Below are 25693 nucleotides of genomic sequence, written 5' to 3' on the forward strand. Positions count from 1 at the left end.
TTGCTTAGCAACTAAACAATTGCAATCAATTTTTGATTTTGTACGATGTCTACACACAGTTCCTATATAACTTTAGTAAACATATTACTATACAAATAAGTTAGTAATGTCAGAAGATCAAAGAGCGTGCCCATGCACGGAGAGTCCCAAAGAGAGTCGGCCATCACTGCCTGAGTGTGTGTGTCCGAGAGATGAACATGACCTTGTCAAGCATCATGAGAATTGCGTATACTATCGCAACGAGGAACTTATATTCCCGCAGGTAACTTGATAATTTCTTATTAATAAGTTATAACACTAAAGGGGCTTGCGGTTGACGTAATCATAAATTAAGAAAATCAAAGATACTTAAGCGGCCCAAAGGAGTAAAAAACATTCAATATTATAAATTTGTAGAATAAGATATGTTTTAGCGTTCTGGAATACTTTTAATAGTAACTTTATTTGTAGTTTTTTTAATTAATTATTTTATAGGATCATGAAGCTTGCGAATGTTATGAGCCTCCACCCGAGGACGGAATATGCGCGTGCTGTAGTTGTCCACTTGACAAATGCCGCTGCGCAAAAGCTGGTAGAGAGGTCTTTGACGAGTGAGTTTGTATACGTCTACATGATGTAAACCTAGAATATATCTCTATTCGGTATGCTGCATCGAGACACAGAAGATAACAGAGGGAGTCTTATGGGCGTTTATTTATTTGATAATACTAATTGAATTGAAACTTCTAATGCGACTTCCAACAAGGTTTCTTTAAACGTTTAACGCTTCTGGGGAGGGGGAATAAAAAGAGACAGAGCGAGAGTGAATGTTTCCTATTTTCATTTCCACATTACGTAGTTACACTTCTTACAGAATTCGTATCTTTACAGAATATTCTTATCAATGTTTTTTTTTTTACAAAAAACACACTGATTATGTAGCTCCATAGCCACACTGTTTATAATGGAGTCGATGCTTAATTTCCAAAAATATAAAAAAATTATAATTTAAATTTACGACAAATTTAAACAGAAGTTGTTATAAAAAGAATAATAAAACGGAGTATTCCTTTCCTTTAAGAGAGTGGTAGCAATAATCAATTATTATCGCAACAGTTATCTATAGCCTCTATGGCACGTTGGTGAAAAGTATTATATGTGTTAATTTATCTGGCTTCTTTAGGTGGCGTAGTAAACGCGATATAGGAGCGATGCCTGCCGTGCTAGAGGCTTCTCATCCCTTGATGCAACGCTTCCAACAAACTTTAAAGCAGTTCTTGGAGAAGGAGAATGCAATTGCGCAAGACGAAATTCTTAATTTGGTACAATTGTTTTCCCAAATAATCTATAATAATATAACATCTATTTAGAAAATATTTAAGAATAAATATAGAGATGAAAAAAGGAAGAAGGACGTTTAATACCCGTGTGTGATACTCGTTTAATATTAGCTGGTATCAGTCTCGATATGTAAGCATGAACTTTTATAGAGAAAAAACTAAAAACGACTAGGTGGCTCATCACACTGATATTCGTCAAACTGTATGTATGTACTGATAAATCCAAACGAACAGAAATCCTCGTAGCTGTTAGGTCGCTCCGTGAAGCCTGCGATGTTGCCAGGAAACTTGTGACCTTCTGGAAGGGGCTAGGCTGGTTTAATTAATTAGGACTTAACGCACTGACCAAATGGTCCAAGTGCGAAAACTGAGTCCACAATACATACATTCATACTGATAAATCCACATTCTTTCACATTTCTTTAAAAATTATAATAATTTGTTTGATAATTTCAGCGAGAAGAATTAAGGCTTAGCAAAGTGGCGTATGAAAAAGATTTGGAGGCTATTTACCGAAGTGATCACGATACTAATGCTCAACGGGTATAGTTTACTTTCTGAAATTTTACTACACGTAATATTAACTATAAGAACTTTTTACTAACGTAATTAATCCAAGAATTAATAGTAGCAAAATAATACATGCTATACAGTGGCGTAACAATAGGGTGGCAGGGCTGGCAAAATGCCACGGGCCCCCGACCCAATAGGGCCCCTGCCCAAGAGATATTATGTTCTATGGATGAATGTGATGTCTCCAAATCGCATTGGGCTATCCTGGGAATCCTACAGACCATTCAGCCTAAGCGAGGAGGCCTATGGCCATTAGTGGGACATATACAACGTGTAATTGAGTACGCTGAAAATCTCGAAGTTTCGATATTAAAATTAAACTGAGTAGAGCGTGACGTACTGATAGGGCCCCATCAAAAGAATTTGCCACGGGCCCCAGATGATATAGTTACGCCACTGATGCTATATCTACCTATTGGTGCAAATAAATTGGTTCTAGTACTTAAAAATGGCTGTAAGTAATTAAGTTTCTGGGGGCACGTCGCCCGCCAAGTCGAGCAAAAGAGACAAGGCCGTACTATCCTTTTCTCGAAGCAGTTCAGGCCATTTTCGACCCCGTATAGCTTAGTTGGGGATAAAATTATAAGGCTGAATTTTTTACAAAAGAAGATTTTGTAGTATTATGTGGTAACTATAAGATGTTGTTAGGCTAGCTATTACATGATAACCTATTACAAAAGGTCCCTTAAGTATGAACTGAATAAATTGACTGACTTGGTATTGAATCTCACAAGTGTTTACGACAACTGGTATGAAATAGCAGTTTTTTAATCTGGACTCTTCCTGGATGCTGATAGTAACTATAATGAGTACTGGCATCAATCAATGAATACTTACCCTTAGATACAAATATACGGGAGTCATAGCTAGCTAAGTATTAACCCTGAGGGCTTGGTTCGTTATAGGGACTTTATCTTTATGAACACTATTATTAAGTCACCTTACGGTGACATTCAAAACTCTGTTCCACAAATAAGTATGGACAGAATAAATTGACCGTCTTGGTATTACATGGATCTCACAACTTTTTACGAAGAACTACGTTGCGAGTCATAGATTTTTTTTCAAGTTATTTTTTTGATAATTAGGTCTTAATAGAAGAGTATGAGAGTACTCTAGCCCAGAGTGCAGCTGACAGACGGGCAGCAGAGCAGAAATCACGTGAGGCCAACGATCAATATCGGAAAGCCAAAGAGAAGCTTGACCAGCATATTGTGACAGGTTGGATTATTTATAAAACAATAATCATTATATTCTTATAATAAATACAGCTAAAAATTATAAGTCGTTGACTAATGAAAAAAATGTTAAAACGAAGTATCAATATAGTTTTAATTAAAATTTGTTCTCTAAACAGAATACTCCTTTATTTTTTAAATACATAAATATTTTTACGCTCTAAAACAAAAATTAAGTATTTTTTAAGATGTAATAAGCACTAGTAAATTATTAGAACCTTTAATTAAAATGCAACGTGTACAAATCCCGATCTGGGGTCCTTTCTCGCTTGAAGCCTCTACTCAAGACGTATTTACTAATTTTTATTTAAAGTTTTAAAAAAATGTAACAACATAAGTAGTTCAGGAATATGAACTTGATTTATATAATATATTATGAAATAGTCATTGAAGCATATTTCGTAAAGGTGTAGCAATTTATTCAAGTTAAAACTTTGCTGACAAACTCCTTATAAACACATTATAAACCCACATTAATCATAATAGCTATTTACCAATTACCTGATCATACATTTAAAATAAGATTTATTATACAGAGAGGGAAGCCACAGAGGAATTAGAAGCACTGACAAGTCTATGCAAACAGTTGGAATCATGGCGCGAAGAGACGGAGTCTGATTTGACCGTCAGTCAACGAATGTCAGACAAGATGCGAGCTGAGAAACGGGCCCTCGCTGATGAAAAACGACAACTGGTATGAAGTAGCTGTTTTTTTTTAATCTGGAGCTGGACTCTTTCTGGATGCTGATAGTAACTTTAATGGGTACTGGCATCAATCTTGGGGGGCGTCCATAAATTTATTATATATTAAAATTTAAATTTTCTGTTTTCTCAAAAACAAAATAAGAGAAATGTTGAGCGTTTAGGTATGAAGTTAGCGGGAAGTTGCAGAGATGGCCATTAGGGTCAACCGTTTTCCTAATTTTTTTTTCAAGCAGAAAAAAAATTGCGTGATATTTGCCGAAACAGGGGCGGGTTGCAGGCCTGCCCCGAGGCAGGGGGGGTTTCGGCAAATATCTCCAACGTATGATTAAATGAGATTTGACTTGACCCCCTCCCCCCCTTAAACACCTCACGAAATTTATGGACGCCCCCTTACCCTTAGATTCAAACATACGGGAGTCAGCTAGCTAAGTATTGACTGAGGACTTGGTTCGTTATAGGGACTTTATCTTTATGAACACTATTATTAAGTCATCTTAGAGTTACATACAAAGCTATGTTACACAAATAAGTATTTTTTTGTTATTTATTTATATTTTATTACGTCGTACACGTTAATAGAAAACACAATATGCTAATTTGTAGTTTTTATTCAAAACCAGGACATGATAATATACGGGCTAAGCAATGAAGTGTGGAAGTTGGAGTCAAAACTGGAAATGTTCCAAAAACAAATGGAAATTAAAAATATAGAGATGGAGAATGTCAACGATAAGGTAATAAACAACAAAATATTGTAAATACTTCGCATCACTAAAATAACTACCTGTAATAATTTGTTTTGAGAACTGGATAAAGTTAAAATATTGATGTTTAATCTGAAACAAGATAATCAATACACTAACGCCTAGCCAAGTATTTATACAACTTATTTCGCGTGGCCAATTTTTTATTATAATGAGGATGTAGTTGCAAAATAATAAACAAACCAATGCACTTAGTATCTTCTCCATGTTCTACTAGACTTTTAATAAAGCAGCTACAATAGAGCCGTTTTCTAATACGTTTACTCTCTTGCGATGTCTTTCAGAAGTTGACTAATTAATAATTCTAATTACAAATGTTCTAAGGTAACAGCATATGCAGCAGAACTCGAGGATCTAGAGTTGGATAAGAAACGTCTAGTCAGCTTGTGGAATTCTGTGCTCATGAACATTCAGCAGAGAGACCGAGTCTACGATTCCGTACGAGATGACTACAGGTTTTTTTTAGTGTTTACCCGCCGTTTTCGTGATTAGTGACGTGTTACTGTCTGTGAGAGGATCAGACCACCATAAATTTGTGTCGGAATGTGCTAACACGAAGGTACAAAACAAAACAACAAAAAAAATAGAATTTTACCAATTTGGAATTGGGATACTTGTCAACATTGCTTGGTACATTTAATTATTAACACGGTCGGGTGTAATAATATAGAGAAATGAAACACAGGGTGCATAAACCACATTTACTTCTTTGAATGCTTTTGATAATATGTGTAAAATTATTTTATACATTTTATGGGGTTAACCACTGCTTGACCTACCGTCCGATTTCGGCCAGACGTTGATATATAGGACAACTGTTATTTTAAATTATGACATATACAATAAACAAGTTTACATTATTGCGTTTTTTTTTGGAGCTGCTCTTAAGGTATACATTTGTATCCCGTAAGCGCAGGAGATTCCTAAGTTTAATTTCATAAAGAATTGTTCGTATCAATTGCTTTTTCAATTGCCACATTATACACGATAATTATTAGGAGTGCGCAGGACTAGTACTTATGCTAACATAAATTTGATATCTCAACGTTCGAAACAAAGACAAAAACTTATCTTTACGTTACAGAGTTCTTCAAGAAAATTATCGCACTTTGCTTAATAATTTAGAAATTACTAAAAAAGTTACAATGGAAGAAATGAATAAAGGAAAGGAGATCGCAATGAACAAGGATAAACTAGAATACGATCTTACAAATGCAAACAAATTGTGTACGTATAAATTATACTTTAAATATTAAATCAATCTATTTTTGATGACTGATGAAAAGACATCTCAGTGCTACAGTAAGAATAGTGAAAACATGATTAGTTTTTATGTAGGATTAAATTTAAAGAACAATTTGTTATGCAAGTACAGCCCCACTTATCGTATGATTTAATTTGATAGTAATTAAATGCATATTACCAAACATTCATAAACCATGTAACCAAACTTAATAAAGAAACTAGAAGTTAATGAATTCATGCGTCACTAAGGTAATTTCATATTCGTATCGGTAAGACATTTTTTTCGTTGGAGAATAGTAAGAATTATTTAGTAAAATTCTTTAAGATGAAACTGAAGAATCAAAGAGGGTGAACTTAGTAGCCCAAATTGCTGAACTGACGGAGTCTATAGATATGACACAGCGGGATCAGGATCTTCTAACATCTGTAAGTATGCATGCATCAAGTAGGTAAACCACACGACTTGGACGCATGAAGACTTTTCAGCTCTGCTTTTATATAAGCTTTGTAGTCATTATTAGGATTAGATCAATGAAAAAAATATTTATAATAATTTTTTATCTCAGTTTAAATTAGGAAAACTTGTTATGATGAAAGCGCCGTTTCAGGAAAATCAAACAATGAGAAACATACTGAAAAGCACCGAGAAGGAATACGATCATCGTGTTGAGCAGAAATTAAAGTTGGAGAACGAGATCCTCACGAACCTACAGGAATGTCTCCTTAATGACAAAGCAGTAGAATCCATGGCTAATGGCATTAAGAAAATGAGAGAAATTTCTAGAAAACAGGTAACACTAAAACAAATATGAAGGAGCACATTACAATAATGCTTCTTCAATAAGATGATTTAATATTAGGTTAAGTAAACTAAATTATTTTTTTTACTTTAAGTAAATAAAGAAAATAATTATTCAAAAAAATCCTTTGAAAGAAAATAATTATTCAAAGAAATCCATTCTCATAATATACAAAAACAATTCTAGGAGATAGCATTAATGGCGATGGAAAACCAGCATGCGAAGATGATGCTCGACATCGAATTACACAGAAATAGACAGGCAAAGAACAAAATAGTGCTAGATGACACACAAGCTAAAGTGAGAGAAAGAGAAAAGGAGATAGAGGGACTGCAAGAGAAATACGATCAAAAAGCACTGATCATCTTAAGGAAGCAAAGAGAACTGGATATTATCATTAAGAAATATAATGCTTTGAAAGAAGTTTTTGATGTAAGTGTAACATTGACCAAAAAACAAATTTGCTCGGGTTCCATTAATTATTTGTTGCAATTATTTATATTGTACAACCAATTTAGTAATTAAATTTGGATACATAGTTATAATAGATTTTTTTAATATATTTTTTTTGCATTCAGTTAAAATCACCTCAAGAGCGCCGTATTGAAGAGTTGGAGCAACAGATAAAATCTTTGCGCGAGCGCACAGAAAACATGCAGCATGAGTGGTTGCGTCTCCAGGGACATGTAGTGAAGCTTACTGCGCAGCATCACAAGATTATAGCTGATGTTAATCTCATTAATAAGCGTTAGTAGTTCAATACAAATCGAATCGACGGAAATTATTTTACACTATTGTAAACAATTAATTTGACTACAATACGCGTATACTTCACACGAACTTCTCGCAATGACGGAATTCCACCAGGAAACCTAATTAAATTAAATATTAGGTAGATGAATAACTTGACATTAGTACAACATCACACATGACACTATACCCAAACCTTTACCTCAATGAATTATTTTTTACATGTGTACAGAAATCCAAATTTGCGATCAAAAGACAATGCGCATTCAAGCGGAGTGTCTCCACGTTGACGAGGAAAAGGCGCGAGTTGAACGATCATTACGCGAATTACGTGGCCGATTGGAATTATTGGAACGAACACGTAAAGACTCCACTGAACGTAACCAGAACGCAATCAAGGCTAATGTCGCTGTTACACACGAGTACGTTGCTAATCTTAAGGTAAAGTTCTACCTTCTGCGCGTACTGTGTACGTACATTTTTTTTGTATTTTATACGCGTTGTCGGGCAAGACGTCTGACGAACACGCTCGTAAAAGTTTTCTTGTAAAACATTTAATAGCTTTTAAAACTTTCTAGGATGCTGAAACAGAGATAATACAGTTAGAAGAAGATATAGAAGCGATGGAAAAAGATAAAATTAATCTCACACAGGATCTCGATCGGGTTCAACGTGAAGCTCTTATTTGGCAAAGAAAGGTTAAAACTTAAAATGTGCATATTTTTTAATAGAACACAGACGGTTTTGTACTAGTGTTGCTATATAAGAAACATTCATTTTAACTTGCGACGATGTTAAGGTAATATTTGACACCATAGACTTCAGAAAACAATAAGAATTAATATAACTCATAGTTTTAGCTTGCAATTACAATAGGGTCAAGTATTTATAACAAAAACAGAACGAATATTAATTTTAATTCATTTTTAGGGTATTCTTGCAGTTGATCTCAAGAGAAACATTCAAAATGCAAAATCGGCTGCTGGCGAAATTGGGCAAATGAGGGCTGAGATTCACAGAATGGAAGTAGGTTTTAAACTAATAAAAAAGTGATGGCTGATTTGTATTTTCCAGTCACAACTGTTCAACCAGGCATTTTATTTTTCAATCAAAATTCAATTCAATCTGTTAACTGTTTTAATCTAAAATAAATAACAAAATATAGTAAAAGCAAATACTAGAAAAGTGACATTTGAGGGGATGACCAGAACCATAGTTCTATCAATAGTGACGTCTCGAAGCGTCACTCTAAATTGAGAGGAGGATGATTTAATGTCCGTTTGTCCAATCCCAATCAAACGCGCGGTTTCTGCTTTTATCTATCGTCTTACATTATCATTACTATGATCTATTTTCGTCAAGGTTCGTCGTGAACAACTTCGTAAAACCGGTGAGAAATTAGCGGAAGACTTGGCCCTTTACGTGACTCGAAGAGAGACGGTTATTGAGAAGAGTCGAGCTGCTGCCGCAGTCGAGAAGGCACATGGAACTTCCTCACAGACCTCACAATCTACCTATCACCATAAGTTGAGGCTCGTTAAGGCTGATGTTGCTAGAGTAACTAAGGTATTCTTCTATCGAATTCTTAGCTGGCTATGATACTTGATCACAAGATTATTCAGCTACACTTCAAAAGTCTTGTTGTTGCATAAATATTCAACCAATTGTTGAAACAAGATTTAATTTACGTAGTATTTTTTTTAATTATAAAAAAGCAAAATCGACTAATCTAAAGTATTTCTTTTAGACGTCAACCAGTAACTTTGCACGTCATCTGTAAAAACTGAGGTTTCTTTTCTATTCAATAGGATTTATCAGAAACTAAGCAACGTTACGAGACCCTTGAGACTGAGCAAGTACGCCTTGAAAGGGAGGTGGCTGATACAAGCGCACTGAACGCACAGATAGAAGAGCGGGTAGCTACCCTTATGCGACATACGCAGGAAGCCGAGAAACAGAAGCAATGGGTAACTTAAATAATATTTTTTTTTTCTCATAAAAAATTGGCTTTCCCTATGTCCAATCTTACCGCCAGCGCCCCCCTCCTCTTGGACTCGATTTCCATTAAAAAAAATTTAAGCTACTTTGAAACACTGTCCTGTAACTTTCCATCATAGAGTAAACTTTTGACACAAAGTCTGAAATTCGCAAGTGCATTCCCGATACAAGAGTCACACTTAAGTCTGTGAAACAATTGAGCACTTATGTGAAGGTTTGAATTCCACATTGACATTAGGAACCCAAAATAAGTAAAGTCTATGTCTTAGGCTGAATTTAGTCTCACGCTCACCGTCAGCGCTCATAGATCAGCGCGTAGTTCGTCAGCGCTGACGCTCAGCGTGGTTCGTTTTAGTATCGTACCGACCGCCTTACTCGACCTGTATCCACTTCGTGATTTGCCATGTCTGTACACGCTGACGACGTCCGTTCGACACTACAACCCTCACTGAAAGCAGAGGCGCTCTAGCGATCGTCAGCGCTGACAGCTACGCGGCGCCGACGAGCGACGCGTATGGCCGCGCAGCCATCGGCGCTGATCACCGTGGCCGCTGATAGCTACGCGTCATTCAAAAACGCTTCCTAGAAGTTCATATATCTCGACCATCAGCGCCGACGGTGCGCGTGCGGTCGGCGTGACACTAAATTCAGCCTTAACCTTCACATTTCGATAAAATTCCATCAGCGTCTTGGGCCTAAGTGGCGTTTAATTTCCATCATAATGTGGACAATGCTATTTACATCATAATAATTTCTTGACATTTAAGATGCAAATAACTAAAAACAATACTGGTAACACTGCGATCGTAGTAATAGTATAGTAATTCTACGCCATAGCTCTTTTACTTTATTGCACTTATTTAAGACTACGTTATTCGATATTTAACACCATTTAGTAATACCGTTAATAATTTGGTTTCAACCTTATAGCTTCTTGAACGTGTAGTACGCAGCCAGCGCCTCGGTTCAGAATTAGGCACCGCCATCAAACGTCAAACGGTGCACGTACGCAAACCTAAAGCCATCGTCGTTACCGAGTACAACCAGGCTAAAACCCTTAACGACAAAATGAAATATATAGTTGAGAAACTTCTGCACGAGTACCCTTATTTGAGCGACAGACTTGAAGTGATCGCTAATACGTTGGACATACATACACCGACTGATACGCCAACGTTGGTAGAAGAATGTGTATGTATTCGCGAAGAAGTTGAAGGGCCCCAGGAAGTACCAGAGAGGCTAGAAGATTAGTTTTGGCAAAGAGCGTCTAATTTATCAAGAAGGAGCTCTACTATGTTTGACAGAATTAAACGTTAATCTATACTAATATTATAAAGAGATAAAGTTTGTGAGGTTATAGGGGGTAATATATGCGTCTACAGAACCGATTTTAAAAATATATTTATTAGGAAGTACGTACGTATTTATTAACCCAAATTAAAGACTTATTTGTGGTATTCGAATATGCAAAGTCGGATTGCGGTGAATTTATGAGGGTTTAGGTATATTTTTCAAGGTTTACGGGTCACAGTTTCCTGCGTGAAGCCGGGGCTTGTCGCTAGAGTAAAATAAGTCATTAATGTATGGCAAATACTAATAATTTTCATAAAAAATTTTGATCCACACGTTTTGTTCATAGATTTACTCTCTTATTAATAAAAACTAATTATATTTTAACTAAAGTACTGCTAGGTCTCTTACTATCGAATCGTGTTTATCATGTGATGAAAAGAGAGACGTGTACTTAAGTTAAAACGGTGCAATTAGACTATGAATAAGGAGGTAAAACTTTGTCGAACTCATGGTAGGACTAGTGTCAACTAAATTTTTCGTATAGAGACGTTGAAGTATTATATATAATGAAATATACAAATATAGCATTAAAATATTTTATTTGTTTGATTTAACAATTTATCACATAATCATATTCCCACATAACACTTATCTTGAATTGTTAAACTCAATTCTAAAATCATTTTACTGTTTGAGAGTTGGTTAACTAAGCATTATTTATAAGTAACAATATTTTAAACCCAAATGATAGATTCCCGTTATTCCATGCTATTCGTGTGTGGTCTCTCGTGGGCAGTTTTCTGATGTCGGTTTCGATGATCGGACCGAAGGAAACACACCCCACAGTAGCTGCAAGGGTATTTCTTGTCTTTAGTATGCACTACCATGTGTCTGTCCAAATACCTGTAAATACAAGATATATAGATAGAGTAACTGATTAATATACTCTATATTAATCAGTTACTCAAAACTGACTTTAATATATAAACCAGTTATAAACTTTACCCTAAAGTATAAAAGTAATCGAAAGTACATTGTAACACTACTCAAGAACCTCTATATTTTTTTTAAGTTTAATTTTTAAAAGCCAACGCACTCGTGAGTTTCGGTAGTGTGCGGTATCTTCCGGTGGAAAACATGAGTAGCGAACCGTTGTTAAAAAATAATTCTTATATATACGATCTTGCATATTAAAAAAGGGTGCGTGTACTTATGTACGCGCGTAAGAAGTTATACTTCTTTGGCATTATTAAAAATTGTTTTTGATTGCATGCAAATAATTAATTACAATTAAATAATCAAAGACTGGAAAAGGAGTCATTATAGTCAATAAAATTCAGTTTACATTTGAAAAATTAAATAAATAAATATTTATTATTATTCTCTTACATTAAGTGTAACATAAATTCTATTATTTTTCTTAAAGAAGTATAATTTCAAAAATATATATACCTTTGTAAAGCGAAGGACATTTCACAGAGCTTACAAGCAAATTCCTTACTCGCGTTGTGTAACATACGATGATTTTTCAATGAAGTACTTGTTGCGTAGCGTTTCCCGCATTCGGTACACTCATAAGGCTTCTCCTTTGTATGGCTCCTAAAGATAAATGTAGATAATTCATTGTTATGGTATTTGTCTATTAAAATGTTGCCACTTATGTCAGCATTTAAGCGAAAATAATGTTATAATAGATGGCGTTAAATTATTTCAATGTGAAAGTCTCGCTAAGGACGAATATATATTATTTCTCTATGCACATTGGACGAACCACTCGAAACTTCCATTATCAGTGGCGTAACAATAGGGTGGCAGGGCTGGCAAAATACCACAGGCCCCCGACCCAAGAGGGCCCCTGCCCAAGAGATATTATGTTCTATAGATGAATGTGAAGTCTCCAATACGCATTGGGCTAGCGTAGGGACTACAAACCATTCTCGCCTAAGAGAGGAGGCTTATTGTCATTAGTGGGACATATACGCTGTACGCTGAAAATCTCGTCGAAGTTTATTAAAATTAAACTAAGTACAACGTGACGATTTTTACTGATAGGGTCCCATCAAAAGAATTTGGCCGGTCGGGCCCCAGATGGTATAGTTACGCCACTGTCCATTATGTAAATAATATAATAAATTAGCTTTTATTTATTTCAAAGCTTAAACCAAACAAATTAAAAACTTTAAGAATGTGAAATACGGTGAACAAACGTGACCAAAAAATAATAATGCAATGCATGCATGCAAAACAATTATTGATGCAAAAATAAAATATACAGTAAAAGTTTTTTAAAGGAACGTATAGTAACGAGGGCTGTTAGACAAACATTTTAATAGATTTAACGAGATTTGCATTTCTGTTTATATTCGTTAACGAAGGTTTATTTAGATGTGTAACACTGGCGAAGACTAAATAATATTATGTGCCTAATAATATACATGCTTTAAGTTTCATTATTGAATGCTTTATATTCAAAAGTAGAAGATTTTGGGTTGGTAATAAATTTTAAAGTTAAATATATATTTCATAAGGATTCAAAACTACAAGTTTACGTTACATTCATAACGCAAAAGATTTTTATTTTTTAATTGATAAAAATAATCGAGTTTTCGATAGTTATTTTATAAATGGTAGTATCAATACAATGGCTGCAGATTTTCCAAATGAATTGAAACACAAAGACTAAATATATTTTAACAGATAATGTTATAATAAAAATGGATATATTTACCTTATATGGATTAATAGGTGGTCTTTTTTAAAGTAACTCTTAGAGCAGATTTGACATAGATGGGATCTCTCTTTATCGTGCACTTGACGTCTGTAATTATAAAAGCATAAACTGATTAGCTACTGCATTACAAAAACTATTTGTTATTGTTAAACAAGCAAAATGGTCGTATATAATAACTAAGTTAGGCTCTAGTATTCAATTATTATAATAATTATTACAAGTGCTGTCAGAAATTCCAAATAGGACAAAAATACTTGACAGATCATGAGATAACCAAATAAGAGATAATTAATTGGAGTTTATTAATGTAGAATTCAGGCCTGTATTGTATGGGGACTCAGTTTCCCACAGAAACGCTCATTAGGTCCGTTGTGCATATAGAATTCAGGTCTACTTCGCTATCATATATGTGGTGACTCTGCTTCTAAAGTTACTTCAGATTGAATTATTTTGAAGACTGACTTGCCTGTTAAACAATGCTATGTAGAAATGATTGCTGTTAAATGACTTTAAACTTACTTGTGGAACATCATAACTTGCTTAGTTCTAAAGGTCTTGCCACACACATCACAAGGATACGGCCTTTCTTTTGTATGGGCAGCAGCCACATGCTCTTGGACTCTAGATGGGGATATGAACTTTTGGTTGCAAATTTTACACTCATATTTCATCTTGTTAATATCATGAACTAACATATTATGTACTTTGAGACTATTTATATCTGAAACATAAATAAAAAATGAAGTATATAATATCATTGTTTTTTTTTTTCACTTTTCTGTAACATACTACTTTATCATAGTAAGTGGGTGCTAATGTTGTCTATCTTTATCAGATAGACAACATAATATGTGATGTAAATAATGTATGATAATAATTTAAATATAATAAAATTTCAGATTCCCACTGATGTATATGAATGGAAATTCATGTAAGTTCACTGCAATGAAAAAAATAATAATAATAATCAGTGGCGCAACAACCTCTTTAGGTCTTGGCCTCAGATTTCTGAATCTGTTTCGTGATCATGATTTTTAAATCTAATAGGCAAGTAGGTGATCAGCCTCCAGTGCCTGACACACGCCGACGACTTTTTGGGTCTAAGACATGTTGGTTTCCTCACGATGTTTTCCTTCACCGTTCGAGCAAATGTGAAATGCGCACATAGAAAGAAAGTCCATTGGTGCACAGCCGGGGATCAAACCTACGACCTCAGGTATGAGAGTCGCACGCTGAAGCCAATAGGCAAACACTGCTCTGTTCACAATGATAAGTATATTTAAAAATGATGTGAAAACTACAAGTACTACCTACATACCTTTGTTACAAATGTCACAATGTTCTTTATATCCAAGATGTTTATATTTAACATGTCTATAACGAGCACTGGGTCTTGGGAATGATGCATCACAAAATTTGCATTTGAATTTCTTTGGTGCACCATTAGGCAAGTGTAAAAGCATGTGTTCCTTAATATTGCGAACTTTTTTACCACATTCAACACATTGAAAACTTTGCTCTTTTTGGTTATTTAATGTCTTCTTTTTCTTACATGCACGTTTTTTTACTGTATTAGTTGAAACTGTAATTAAATGTAATTTTGAAATACCTAGTTTAATCCTAGAATGCGTAATTTTGCGTTTGTAATGGAGTATATTATTCTATATATTGTACTTTACATGCCACACAAGCAGTAGTGGCTGTGAATCAGAAATCCATAGCCAAAGCTGAAAATATAAAGCAAATGCCCGTTATGGATACTAGATGCAATTTTTTGGACTTACTCTGCCCAACCTTGGGAACATAAGTTGGTCATTTCAATAATACATGACTTTATAACCATTGCATTTTTTAATATTCTTTAAGTTGCTTATAATTCAGCTTACTTTACTTATTGCTTTTGAATTTTTAAGTGTAAGGACTTATACAGTTTTTATAAATGTTAAAATAACAAAATTTTACCATTCTCTTTTGAATCTTCAGTAACATATTCATATTTAACATTCTTTAGGACACTTAGAAATTCTTCATCAGATTGAAATCCATTAGAGGTAACTTCTTCTTTTACATCATTAATTTTAAAATCATCTTCAATATATGCTTCTACTTCACATTTATTTTTAGTTTGAAAAGTGTTATTACTATGATCATCTACATACACTTCATTCTTTACCAATGATTTTAAATATTCTTCACTTAATAAAGCTTGCTTTTTAAACTTGAAAATTTCGATAATTTTTATAAAACACTTGCCACACAACTTTGTACTAATGTTGGAGCCGCTATTGACCTACAACAATAAGTTAGTTAGTATCCAAGATTTGATAAACAATTTAGTCATATATAACTAAATTTCCTGTGCTTTACCGTAATATCTAAACAAAATAACATTATTTCAAAATATGTTTTGTCCTCGTGTATACTATTTGGTAATTCAGTCATATCATTTTCAACATTATTACTCAGACATGTTCTGCAAGGTATTACGTTCATGACTCGTAAAATTTTAGAAACAAGAAAGTAAATAACTAAATTATAACAGAACTTTAATGGTTTTTGATATTCCCAAGTTAAATATTATACGTATTGAAATTTGAAACACAGACTAGCAGACTAGGGAAGAGTGAAGCGAATAGAATATGTTTTTTATCTGACTGATCTCTGAAAATTAAATTGATAATTGAGTCTGTGAGGACAGGAACATTTTGCTGCGCATAATTTCAGTCCTACGAAATTCATAGGTTTTGTACTCTGTGTGAATGATGTATGATAATCTGTGATTAAGGCAAATAAAAAAAATATTCTTGTTGATTATTTATTATTTTGAATTTTAAAATTTATGTGCGTATTCATTTCATAAATTAATTTAATAAAGTACACACTAAAATTAAATGTAATATAAACATGTAGGTAAAATGCAGAGAAATTTCTCGTCTCGGTTTACATTTTGATACCAATTGTGGAAATCTAATTATATTTTCTATTAACAACATTCTAAAATGTCCGGTAAATCTTATTTTCCACGATGAATACGTTATTTGACTTACCAAATGTTATCTTTAATTATTATTTCGTGATCGGCGGTTTGTTTATAGCATATTTAATATATAGAACGTTTCATTCCCTTATTGGGACCGGGAATTTTATACAGATCAAGTACAAATCTCGAGGTCATACATGGAGAAACATTCAGTGTCATAATTCTAATCCGTATAATATTTATGTGAGTAGTAGTTTTATTTACTTATGACTAATGTCTACCTTTGTGTACCATATAATAGAAAATAAAACATATGTGTTATTGTTCAGTTATGAATATAATTGTTGTCTTATATTTTACAGTGTTCAGTGTGTTCAAAGCTTATGTTGCCAGTTGATGGTCTTTACTGTGAGTGTTGTGCTGTAAGCGCCTGCAAGCTTTGTTGCAGAAGTGTTGATAAACAAGTAAAATGTAAAGATATAACTTGGCGTGATGAAAAACCATTTCCTCACCTTTGGGTTAATGGTATGTTATTTATGTGTATATATAAATTTTTAGTAGTTAGTAAAATATAAGTTAACATTTGATATTGTTCATTCTAGTTGGAATGCTACGTGGTGAGTCTGGTCAGAGTGATTCAGAGAGTTTTAAGAATTACTTCTGCAGTTGGTGTCAAAGAATTATTAAAAGTCATGAAATGGCTTTTTTTAAATCTAAGGTATATATTTAACAAAAAATCTTATGTACTGTATCTACTTATTATTATTTATTAACTAAACTGTAATTACAGCCATGTGATTTCCAAAAATATAAAAATATCATAATTCCACCTCATTATGTAAAGATTGAAAAAAATAAAGTGATAAACATAAATAATATTAATGATGTTGCCTGGAATCCTTTAATTGTATTTGGTGAGTGTAGCTTAATATACAATAAAACTTTGCCATACACTTTTCTCAATGCTAAAATTGGCTTGAAATTTTTAGCAAACAGAAAATCTGGAAGCAATAGAAGCGATGAAGTTCTTTCATTATTTCGAGGACTCCTAAATCCCTTACAGGTAATTTTGCTACTTATGTTTTATTCTGAAATTAAGAAATTCTGTAGATTATGGTGTAATATATTTAATTTTTGAAGACATAACTGTATTAAGACAGCATGGTAACACTCTTGATGAAAATTTTAATATCCATTCTTTCATTGTAATTGTATAATGAATTCCAAAACGATTTTATATTTACATACTTTATACAAAAATTTGTCAATGGGTATAACATCATTGCTCCTATTAATTATTTATATAATTGTTATAACCTTTATTTATTTTGTAACATTTACTTCTTTATATAAGTATAATTTGAATACAATTTTTAAGTAGGTTAAGTAGGTGATGAACACCCTTATGTCATTTAGTCAAAGCATAAATTGCAATCATTTTGTAGTAGTAGTAGTAGTAAAATTCTTTTATACTTTATAGGTGATAGATATCAGCAGAACTGCACCAGATGTAGTGGTTCGTTGGCTACCACCAAAATGCCGGGTTTTAGTCGCGGGAGGTGATGGCACTGTTGGCTGGGTGCTCAATGCCTTGCACAAGGTGCCACATATCAAGGTAACTTATAATAGGCTTTGTCGTTTTGCTCCATGTAGTGATCAAGTTCGTTTTGTTCATTATTTTACTATGAAAATTAAGAGGTTTAGTAATTTTAATTTCTCTAGACACATCTAAATTTTACCAAGTACCTCTGCGATTTGAAGGCCAGTTTAAGTGTCCAATTATAAATATGCAAACTTAAGTGTAATTGTGGTAAATAACACGTACGAAATCGCCCGAATTATAGATAATTAATTGTATAAACATATAATTATTAATCTATATCTTCCATAACTAACACGTAATTGTATGAATTCTGTATAGCGTGACTGTTATTCAGCAGCTGAAATACATTTATTATTATTATAAAGTACAGCTTCCGATTATCTCACTTTAGACTTTTTTAGGCATCAGTTGGTATTCTGCCAATGGGAACAGGTAATGATCTGTCGAGGGCCTTAGGATGGGGAGCGACGTGCGACTCAGTCTTAGATGCACATTCCATAATTGATTCCTTAATTAGAGCTGTAGAGAAGCCCTTAGACCGGTATGTTGACTATACACAATTTTATTACGTAGAATTTCTCATCATCCCATTTAGCGGAAGAAAAAAAAAAGCCTGCAATCTTACCTTACTTATTACTTGTAATATTAGCGATCCCGAATTCAATTTTGGGATTTCATTTCACGTAATTCTAAGTTCATCGCCACATAACATATTTCATACTTTAATTTAATTTACTAATAAAATATATATATCGTTTATATCGTTATCATACATATATATTATATATCGTTTTATATCATATATATTGGCCGAGTGATTTAAGCGTGTAACGGTCTTTTACAAAACTCATGCCTGCTGTGCCTCAAAATACTTACTCGTAACAACATCAAACATTGAAGAAAACTGGCTCTTTGATCCAAAAATCGACATCAGGCTGATCACGTACTTGTCTTTAAAGAAAATCAAAGAATAGGCTTTTTAATAACGATTATTATTTTCACAGGTGGAAAGTGACGATTACTCCGAAAAGACGTAGCTTGGGTCGCCTTCGCGGACCTCGTGTACTATACGCGTATAACTACGCAAGTATTGGCGTAGACGCACAGGTCGCGCTCGACTTCCATCATGCGCGGGAGCAGTTCCTCTATCGATTTGCAAACCAGACACTGAATTACGTGAGTGAAGTAGTTGTAGTAGTCACTCTTTAGTTGGTACCGTTTTGAAGTGAAACTTCTTTATCGACCTATGGGAGAAATTTTGTAGCAAATCGTCACGTTTTTCGGTTACGCGCCATGTTGCTTCTTTAAGGTAAACTTCTTTATTGGCGTTGGAAAAAAAATTACCGTCACATTTTTCGGTTACGCGCCATCTTTTTCATGTCCCTACCACGGTTGATCCGAAGAGATTCGAAGCCATTAATAACAAAAATATATAATAACGATAACAATGATAATTCTATTACAATTAATGAAATTCTGTAATAATCTTAGTAGTAATAAGGTAAAATGAAATAATTGTATTTGTATTCATGTCCCAATTTCTGTAAAGTTGCATTTATAGTAGATAATTTTTAGAAAAATAAGGTCATAAAGAGGTTTCACTTCTTACGTGTGTACACTAGTATACGCACACATTTTTTATTCTTTATTATTCTATTTCGTTTTAGTTGGGGCCACATTTGTATTCAAAATTTAGTAATGTTTATTTATCACTCATTGTCTTGTCGGCTTATGAATAGGCTAGAGGACGCCTTTAAACTAAACAAATTGTATTTCCAATAATTAATCGATTTCTTGGACAAGGTTTAGGTGGATTAGATATTTGGCCTTAAGATTTCATCCGCATCACCTTGTTGGCTGGAAGTCTTCCACGGTCCGCTTCACAAGACATTTGACATTTTGCGAATTAGCGAACTGTGGAATCGACTCCCATTTGGAGTCTTCCCTGGGAGATACGACCTCCAATTGTTAAAAAAAAAGACCATACGAGGATTATCAAATGCCGGCAACGTACCCACTAAAATGATGGTCAGTGACTGCTCTTTTTGGGCGACCTATAGGCTCATTTGCCCGTATAAAAATATACGACCTAATTATGAATGGCTAAAGATGCGTATAATACCTTATGTTACGATGTTTTAACCTACCCTCATTGATGAGTAAAAACAATTTTTTGCGTTTATTTCTTTTAATTAATACAGAATGACGATAATAATTTATACCTTTGGCGTTTTCAAACGACAGTATCGCCGGACATATTTGATGTTTCAATGGGTTTAATAATGACTTACAGGTGGCCTATTTAGTGCTGGGCGTTGGTCGTGCGTTGGACGATGGCGGTTGTTTTGGTCTAGAGCGGCGGATGCGCGTGTATGCGCCTACGCAACTATCTTTACCCCCGCTACAAGCACTTGTCGCACTCAATATACCGTCTTGGGGTGCTGGCGTCGACCTTTGGAGTAAGTTATATTAATTCACTAATAATGTATGTTTAAATACGGGGGTCGACAGATACACAAAGCCCTATTATTCTATAAACTTCCTTTTTACCTCTTATTTATGCGTGTTTTGTTTAGTTGTTTGTATGCATTTAGCGGATAGGCGTTAAACGTTGAAATATTTATCAATTTGCAATACAGGAAGTCGCTTTTTCTGTTGTCTGCACTACTCTACAAAATCGATAGAAAAAATGGATTTTTACGTATTATTATTGTATACTTTTAAATGTTTTCGTGTAGATTTCCTTTCTAATATAAGAGGATGGATAAAATGTAGAACCGTTTTCTTTTTATAATTTAGATGCAACGACGATTTCAATGTCCCTTAATCTGATTCGTGATCATTTATTTTTTCCAATGGGCATAGGTGGATCAGATTTTTGTGCCTGACAAACACCGTTGACTTGGGTTAAGGCATTTTTTTTCAACGTCTACTACACTCCTATTATAGGAGAAATCGTCTGAGCTAGTTTCACTATTTCACTACAAATTTTTATTGATAGGTATGGGCAGTGAAGAAGTACCTGAGCAAAGTATGAATGATCGAAAGCTGGAGGTAAGGTTAACTTCTAACTGTTTACTTTAACGTATCTGAATAAAGCTCGGATACAATCTAACTGCGAACTAATTGTAAAATATATATACTGAATTATACCGAATGTATGGAATGCGCTCACGTGATTACCTTATAGTGGAACGATTTAAATTTTGATTAATATAAAAATAAGACAGTAAATAAAAATTAAATATTGTATAAGCCTTTAAAAACTTAGGAATAATAAATAACTCCTAATATCTGTACTAATATAAAAAATTAAGAGTTATATGTCTATTAAACTCAAAAATGACGTCACCGATTCCAAAAATTCATCACTCTGCTTCATTATCTCTAAGTAGCAAAATATTTTATAAACTTCAATGTCCAGTCATAAGAAGCCTGGACAAGCGGTTGGTGATATAACACCTGAAAAGTTCGCAGGATAACATAGAAATAATGTTTTTTTGATGGAATTTGATTTGATTATTCAATATACATAGTTGCCTTTGAGAGCGATACAACGATAGCGGTCAGGCAATTTTTCGATACCATTTTTATTACGATTTCTCTTTAGCCTCAAAATAGGCTACAGTTTCGGCGATTACCTCTTCATCACCGCAAAATAAATCTTTAGCGAGCATTTTCTTGAGGTCTAAGAACAGGAAACAGTCGCTAGGGGACAAATCTTACTAAAAATTTAGGATTTACTTTTGAACAGCTTCAAACACTGCTCAGAATCATCAATTCGTTGTTGTTTTTGATCAATTGTGAGCTTGCGCGGCACCCATTTTGAACAGAGCTTTCGCGAATCCAAATATTCATCTAGGATGTGTGCTACACGTTCCTTAGACATCGAATAATGTTTATCTAGCCAAGCCTTGCTTCAATGGTATTTTTTTTCGCTAAAAAGGAATGCTTTTTTATTAACACACTTTTTTTTTAAACCAAGAAATGTCCTTCATTCAAAATACTATATCTAACAAACTAATAGTACGACAGTGGTCAAATAAACACGTGTATTTTGAAGGTTAATTCTAACTAAAAATCATATTAATTTAATACTAGTAGCGCCAACTATGTGTCACGACGAACCTAAGAACTTCAGTCCGCTGATTAGTTAAATTTCAGCACACGGCTTTTCTTTCAAATTTCACAATTCTGTATGCTCCACCATTCTTTTAATCAAATCAATTTGCAAAACTCCGTATATCCATTTCAGCCCTGCTTTTAATGATTACACTTAACATATAGGTGGTGGGAATATCGTCCTCCTTCCACATAGCGAGGCTCCAATGCGGTCTCGCAGAACCATTCCGTTTTACGCAAGCCTCCGATGTAAGGGTATGTATTTCTTATTATAGTATAGTTCTGAAACGATACCTACCTTCTAAACAATATTGTATTTAATTTACTCAATATAATTGTAAATACATCCTACCGGATTGAAATGCGTTAATTGAGTCAGTTTAAATAATTTTTCTTTTGCATAGTTAAAAACTAACGCACGGCTCGGCAGTGAAAAAAACAATTAAGGGACGGAAATTTATTTATATTGAATATTTTTTTATGAATAAGAGGGTAGATGTAAAATTAATAATGTTAGGATATTAAAACGAATTTTGAACCGGTAGTATTTTATCTCATGCATACCAGGGGCTTGAGACAAAATCACTTTTCAACAGTCGTGGCCCACGAACGTTTAATGGATTTGTATGGGAATGACATTAGCTCACGCTTTGTCCCGTGACTATTTTTGAAGTGAAACTTCTTTATCGACGTATGGGAGAAATTTTGTAGCAAATAGTCACGTTTTTCGGTTACGCGCCATGTTGTCTGAAGTCAAACTTCTTTATCGGCGTTGGAAAAAAATTTACCGTCACATATTTCGGTTACGCGCCATCTTTTTCTTGTCCCTACCACGGTTAATCCGAAGAGATTCAAAGCCATTAATAACAAAAATATATAATAACGACAACACTGATAGTAATAATTCTATTACAATTAATGAACTTCTGTAATAATCTTAGTAGTAATAAGGTAATATGAAATAATTGTATTTGTATTCATGTCTATGATAATAAAAGCCTTTTGTTAAACTTTATCTCATTTAACTTGACCAATTTCTGTAAAGTTGCATATAGTAGATCATTTTTCGAAAAATAAGGGCATAAAGAAGTTTCACTTCTTACGTATTTTTTATATTAACTAGTTTGGCGTTAGTGAAACACGACTGCCGAAAAGAAATTTTTATCAAGGCCCTTATAATAAAACAATTGTAAGACTATATATTCATAATCCGTTTAGATTGAGTTGGAAGGCTCTTGCGCTATGCAAGTAGATGGCGAGCCATGGATGCAAGGACCGGCGACAATTCTAATACAGCACGCCGGACAAAGTATGATGCTTGTACCGTCTTAAACGTAATTTGAAGCATTACGTAATTTATTGTTAATACGTACAGGGCCGCGCCGACCCCCGGCAGCGCCTGTGTGCGAAACCCATGAAGCGCCTCCTTTTTTTTATAGGGGGCAAACGAGCCTGAGCGACGGACAAAAATGGCAGTCATCGCCGCCCATAGACATTTTCAGCGGGTGTGTTGCAGGCCTTTGAGGGAACTATTTATATTTTTCGGCCTATTTTTTACGAATCTTCAAGTTTCAATATATTTTTTATAATTTTTTTAAAATTACCGAAAGAAAAAATTTTTTAGATTAATATCCCTAGGTACTTAAATAATATTTTTTTAAAATTACCGAAAGAAAATTTTTTTTAGTTTAATATCCCTTGGTACTTAAATAATATTTTTTTAAATAGGTAAAACGTCCGCTTGCCAATTGCCGTGAAAAATAAAACGCGTCTTTTAGTAGAGGACGAAAAATATTTATATAATTGCACAATATTAAAAAATCCAGTCGTGTATGAGATTGGCGTCGTTTACTATTAAATTTAAACTATGGCTAGCGCACGGTACATAAAAAGCGCGGAGATTTAGATCCCGCAATATTCTTCCGCGGATATTTGAGCCATTATCATAGCCTTGTCCCCTTAAGTTGTTTATGTCCAAATTAATGTAATTTAGTTTTTCTATTATAAATGACCTTACTCCAGCGCCAGTTGTATCTATGATTGACAGAAAGCTAGGAAATGCTCTCTTATTTTCAACTTTCTAGTTTCCATGTTAAAGTTGACAAATATTATTATCATACTAATTTGCTCTTCGTGTGAAACGTCAGGAGTACAATCCAGTATTATTGAAAAATATTTATTAATTAGACATAAATTTAAAATAAAATGTTGAATTTGGTTACCGAGTATAAAAATTAGTTCATTTTGGATTCTATCAAGGTATGTCGGCATATTATTGAAATCATAAGACATAAACACACTCAATCACGGCGCAGCGGCCTTTCTTTTGATTCGCTAAGCTCTGAGTAATTAATGTAAACTAAAACCCAAAGCGTAAAATGAAACTTCAATTGTACGTAAGAATATTGTAGTATAAATAATTTCGGTGGCGGCGCCCTTATTGTCTTAGCGCCTGTGTGCATCGCACACTTCGCACACATGGGCGGCGCGGCCCTGAATACGTAGCTGTACTGTGTCCGTCAAAGTTCAAAAAAAATCTTCACATTAAATATTTGTTAAATAAATTAGGTAGTTTTGCATTCAGAGGGTGGTGTATTTCTAAATACAAATATATTCCATAACTGTCAATTGTGGATCTACCGTTCATTTGCTAATACTTTAATTACTATTATAAGCAAATAAAAACTAACGGATACTATTTGCTTGATTCGACTTTTATGAATGATTTCTATTTCTTAGTGCGAACACGTAATAAATACGAACGAGCAACTTAATCCGCCATTTTCTTCAAAACCATAGACAATCCACATTTAATAGGCCAGTGACAATTTAGTAATGCGTACCTATTGTCAATCTACATAGATAAAATGTTTGGCAATTCTTTTTCCTTTTTATGGCTATAAAAATGGCTTCCTATCCAAAATTGATTTTGCCAAAATTACCAAAATTGATGACGTACAAGTGTTGACAATTATGATTTGTGTATTGCAATTTAAGTAAATTTTACCTGCACTGTATATATATATAGAGATAAAGTGTGTCTGTAGTTTTCTCTGGAGCCACTGATTTTCATAATTCACCAGTAGTAATTTACATTATTTCAGTGACCTAAGCAGTTCTCGTAATCTCGCGACACTAGTTAATAATATGGTGAAACTTACACTTGCTTATTTTTCCGTCCACACTTACAAAGGAAAATATTCAAAACATCACCCAGATAATACAATCGCAATCAAATTAACTACATATCTTACATCAGTGCCGCTACTCTGTAACTTCCATAAGCGATACCACTTTGTATGCAATTTAGATGTAGTTCTCTTAATATCCGCATTCCGTAGCACTGAAACTTATAACGCAATCGCTATTGAAAGTTACAGAGTACCGATACAGTTTTTAGTCAACTTATAGTTATCTGTTTAATATCATAATTTGCATTATTGTAATTCTTATACATTAAATGCCAAATTCTAAACTCAGAATTCCAAATATTGTATTTAAGTATCATACCCATTTTATAATACTTAAATTTTTAATTATTTGTGTGTCTAGTGATAAAGGTTTCTATGTGT

The 25693-nt window shown here is 33.8% G+C and overlaps 3 protein-coding genes across 4 annotated transcripts; 2 read left to right on the forward strand and 1 right to left on the reverse strand.

Annotated features, from left to right (window-relative positions):
- Positions 1 to 20: 20 nt before the first annotated feature.
- Positions 21 to 11264, forward strand: LOC125057409 (coiled-coil domain-containing protein 40). Its single transcript, XM_047661089.1, has 19 exons — positions 21 to 262; positions 475 to 590; positions 1163 to 1301; positions 1776 to 1862; positions 2981 to 3113; positions 3667 to 3824; positions 4456 to 4569; positions 4924 to 5054; positions 5684 to 5826; positions 6170 to 6270; positions 6453 to 6635; positions 6831 to 7076; positions 7223 to 7391; positions 7627 to 7835; positions 7973 to 8092; positions 8325 to 8420; positions 8757 to 8960; positions 9203 to 9361; positions 10323 to 11264. Exons 1-19 carry the CDS (start codon positions 107 to 109, stop codon positions 10641 to 10643), a joined length of 2985 nt encoding a protein of 994 aa, XP_047517045.1. The 5' UTR covers positions 21 to 106; the 3' UTR covers positions 10644 to 11264.
- A 3-nt stretch (positions 11265 to 11267) lies between these two features.
- LOC125057408 (zinc finger protein 62-like) lies at positions 11268 to 16056 on the reverse strand. 2 transcript variants are annotated; one of them, XM_047661086.1, is made up of 7 exons: positions 15784 to 16045; positions 15379 to 15706; positions 14735 to 14998; positions 13936 to 14137; positions 13414 to 13503; positions 12138 to 12284; positions 11268 to 11588 (listed from the first exon to the last, which is right to left on the reverse strand). In XM_047661086.1, the coding sequence occupies exons 1-7, from the start codon at positions 15907 to 15909 to the stop codon at positions 11444 to 11446; spliced, it is 1302 nt and encodes a 433-aa protein (XP_047517042.1). In that variant the 5' UTR covers positions 15910 to 16045; the 3' UTR covers positions 11268 to 11443. The 2 variants fall into 2 exon arrangements, with proteins under 2 accessions (XP_047517042.1, XP_047517043.1); XM_047661087.1 differs by lacking the exons at positions 11268 to 11588; positions 12138 to 12284; positions 13414 to 13503; positions 13936 to 14137 and having other exon boundaries at positions 14943 to 15143; positions 15784 to 16056.
- A 153-nt stretch (positions 16057 to 16209) lies between these two features.
- LOC125057388 (diacylglycerol kinase epsilon) lies at positions 16210 to 24679 on the forward strand. The gene is made up of 13 exons (XM_047661054.1): positions 16210 to 16639; positions 16759 to 16921; positions 16999 to 17114; positions 17187 to 17310; positions 17386 to 17459; positions 17877 to 18011; positions 18401 to 18540; positions 19004 to 19175; positions 20293 to 20458; positions 21001 to 21053; positions 22287 to 22376; positions 23340 to 23485; positions 24618 to 24679. Exons 1-12 carry the CDS (start codon positions 16442 to 16444, stop codon positions 23451 to 23453), a joined length of 1545 nt encoding a protein of 514 aa, XP_047517010.1. The 5' UTR covers positions 16210 to 16441; the 3' UTR covers positions 23454 to 23485; positions 24618 to 24679.
- Positions 24680 to 25693: the final 1014 nt, after the last annotated feature.

Source organism: Pieris napi, chromosome 16 (assembly GCF_905475465.1).
Source record: "Pieris napi chromosome 16, ilPieNapi1.2, whole genome shotgun sequence".
Classification (NCBI taxonomy): Eukaryota; Metazoa; Arthropoda; class Insecta; order Lepidoptera; family Pieridae; genus Pieris; species Pieris napi.

Excerpts from the sequence above, each read along its gene's own strand:
- LOC125057388 (XM_047661054.1), top strand. The coding sequence starts at position 16,442 with ATGAATACGTTATTTGACTTACCAAATGTTATCTTTAATTATTATTTC. Across the intron at positions 18,012-18,400 it reads ACAAGGTGCCACATATCAAG|GCATCAGTTGGTATTCTGCC; the intron begins GTAACTTATAAT and ends AGACTTTTTTAG. Across the intron at positions 21,054-22,286 it reads TGAATGATCGAAAGCTGGAG|GTGGTGGGAATATCGTCCTC; the intron begins GTAAGGTTAACT and ends CTTAACATATAG.
- LOC125057408 (XM_047661086.1), bottom strand. The coding sequence starts at position 15,909 with ATGAACGTAATACCTTGCAGAACATGTCTGAGTAATAATGTTGAAAAT. Across the intron at positions 15,707-15,783 it reads TATTTTGTTTAGATATTACG|GTCAATAGCGGCTCCAACAT; the intron begins GTAAAGCACAGG and ends TTATTGTTGTAG. Across the intron at positions 14,999-15,378 it reads TGAAGATTCAAAAGAGAATG|TTTCAACTAATACAGTAAAA; the intron begins GTAAAATTTTGT and ends ATTTAATTACAG.
- LOC125057409 (XM_047661089.1), top strand. The coding sequence starts at position 107 with ATGTCAGAAGATCAAAGAGCGTGCCCATGCACGGAGAGTCCCAAAGAG. Across the intron at positions 263-474 it reads AGGAACTTATATTCCCGCAG|GATCATGAAGCTTGCGAATG; the intron begins GTAACTTGATAA and ends ATTATTTTATAG. Across the intron at positions 5,827-6,169 it reads TACAAATGCAAACAAATTGT|ATGAAACTGAAGAATCAAAG; the intron begins GTACGTATAAAT and ends AAATTCTTTAAG.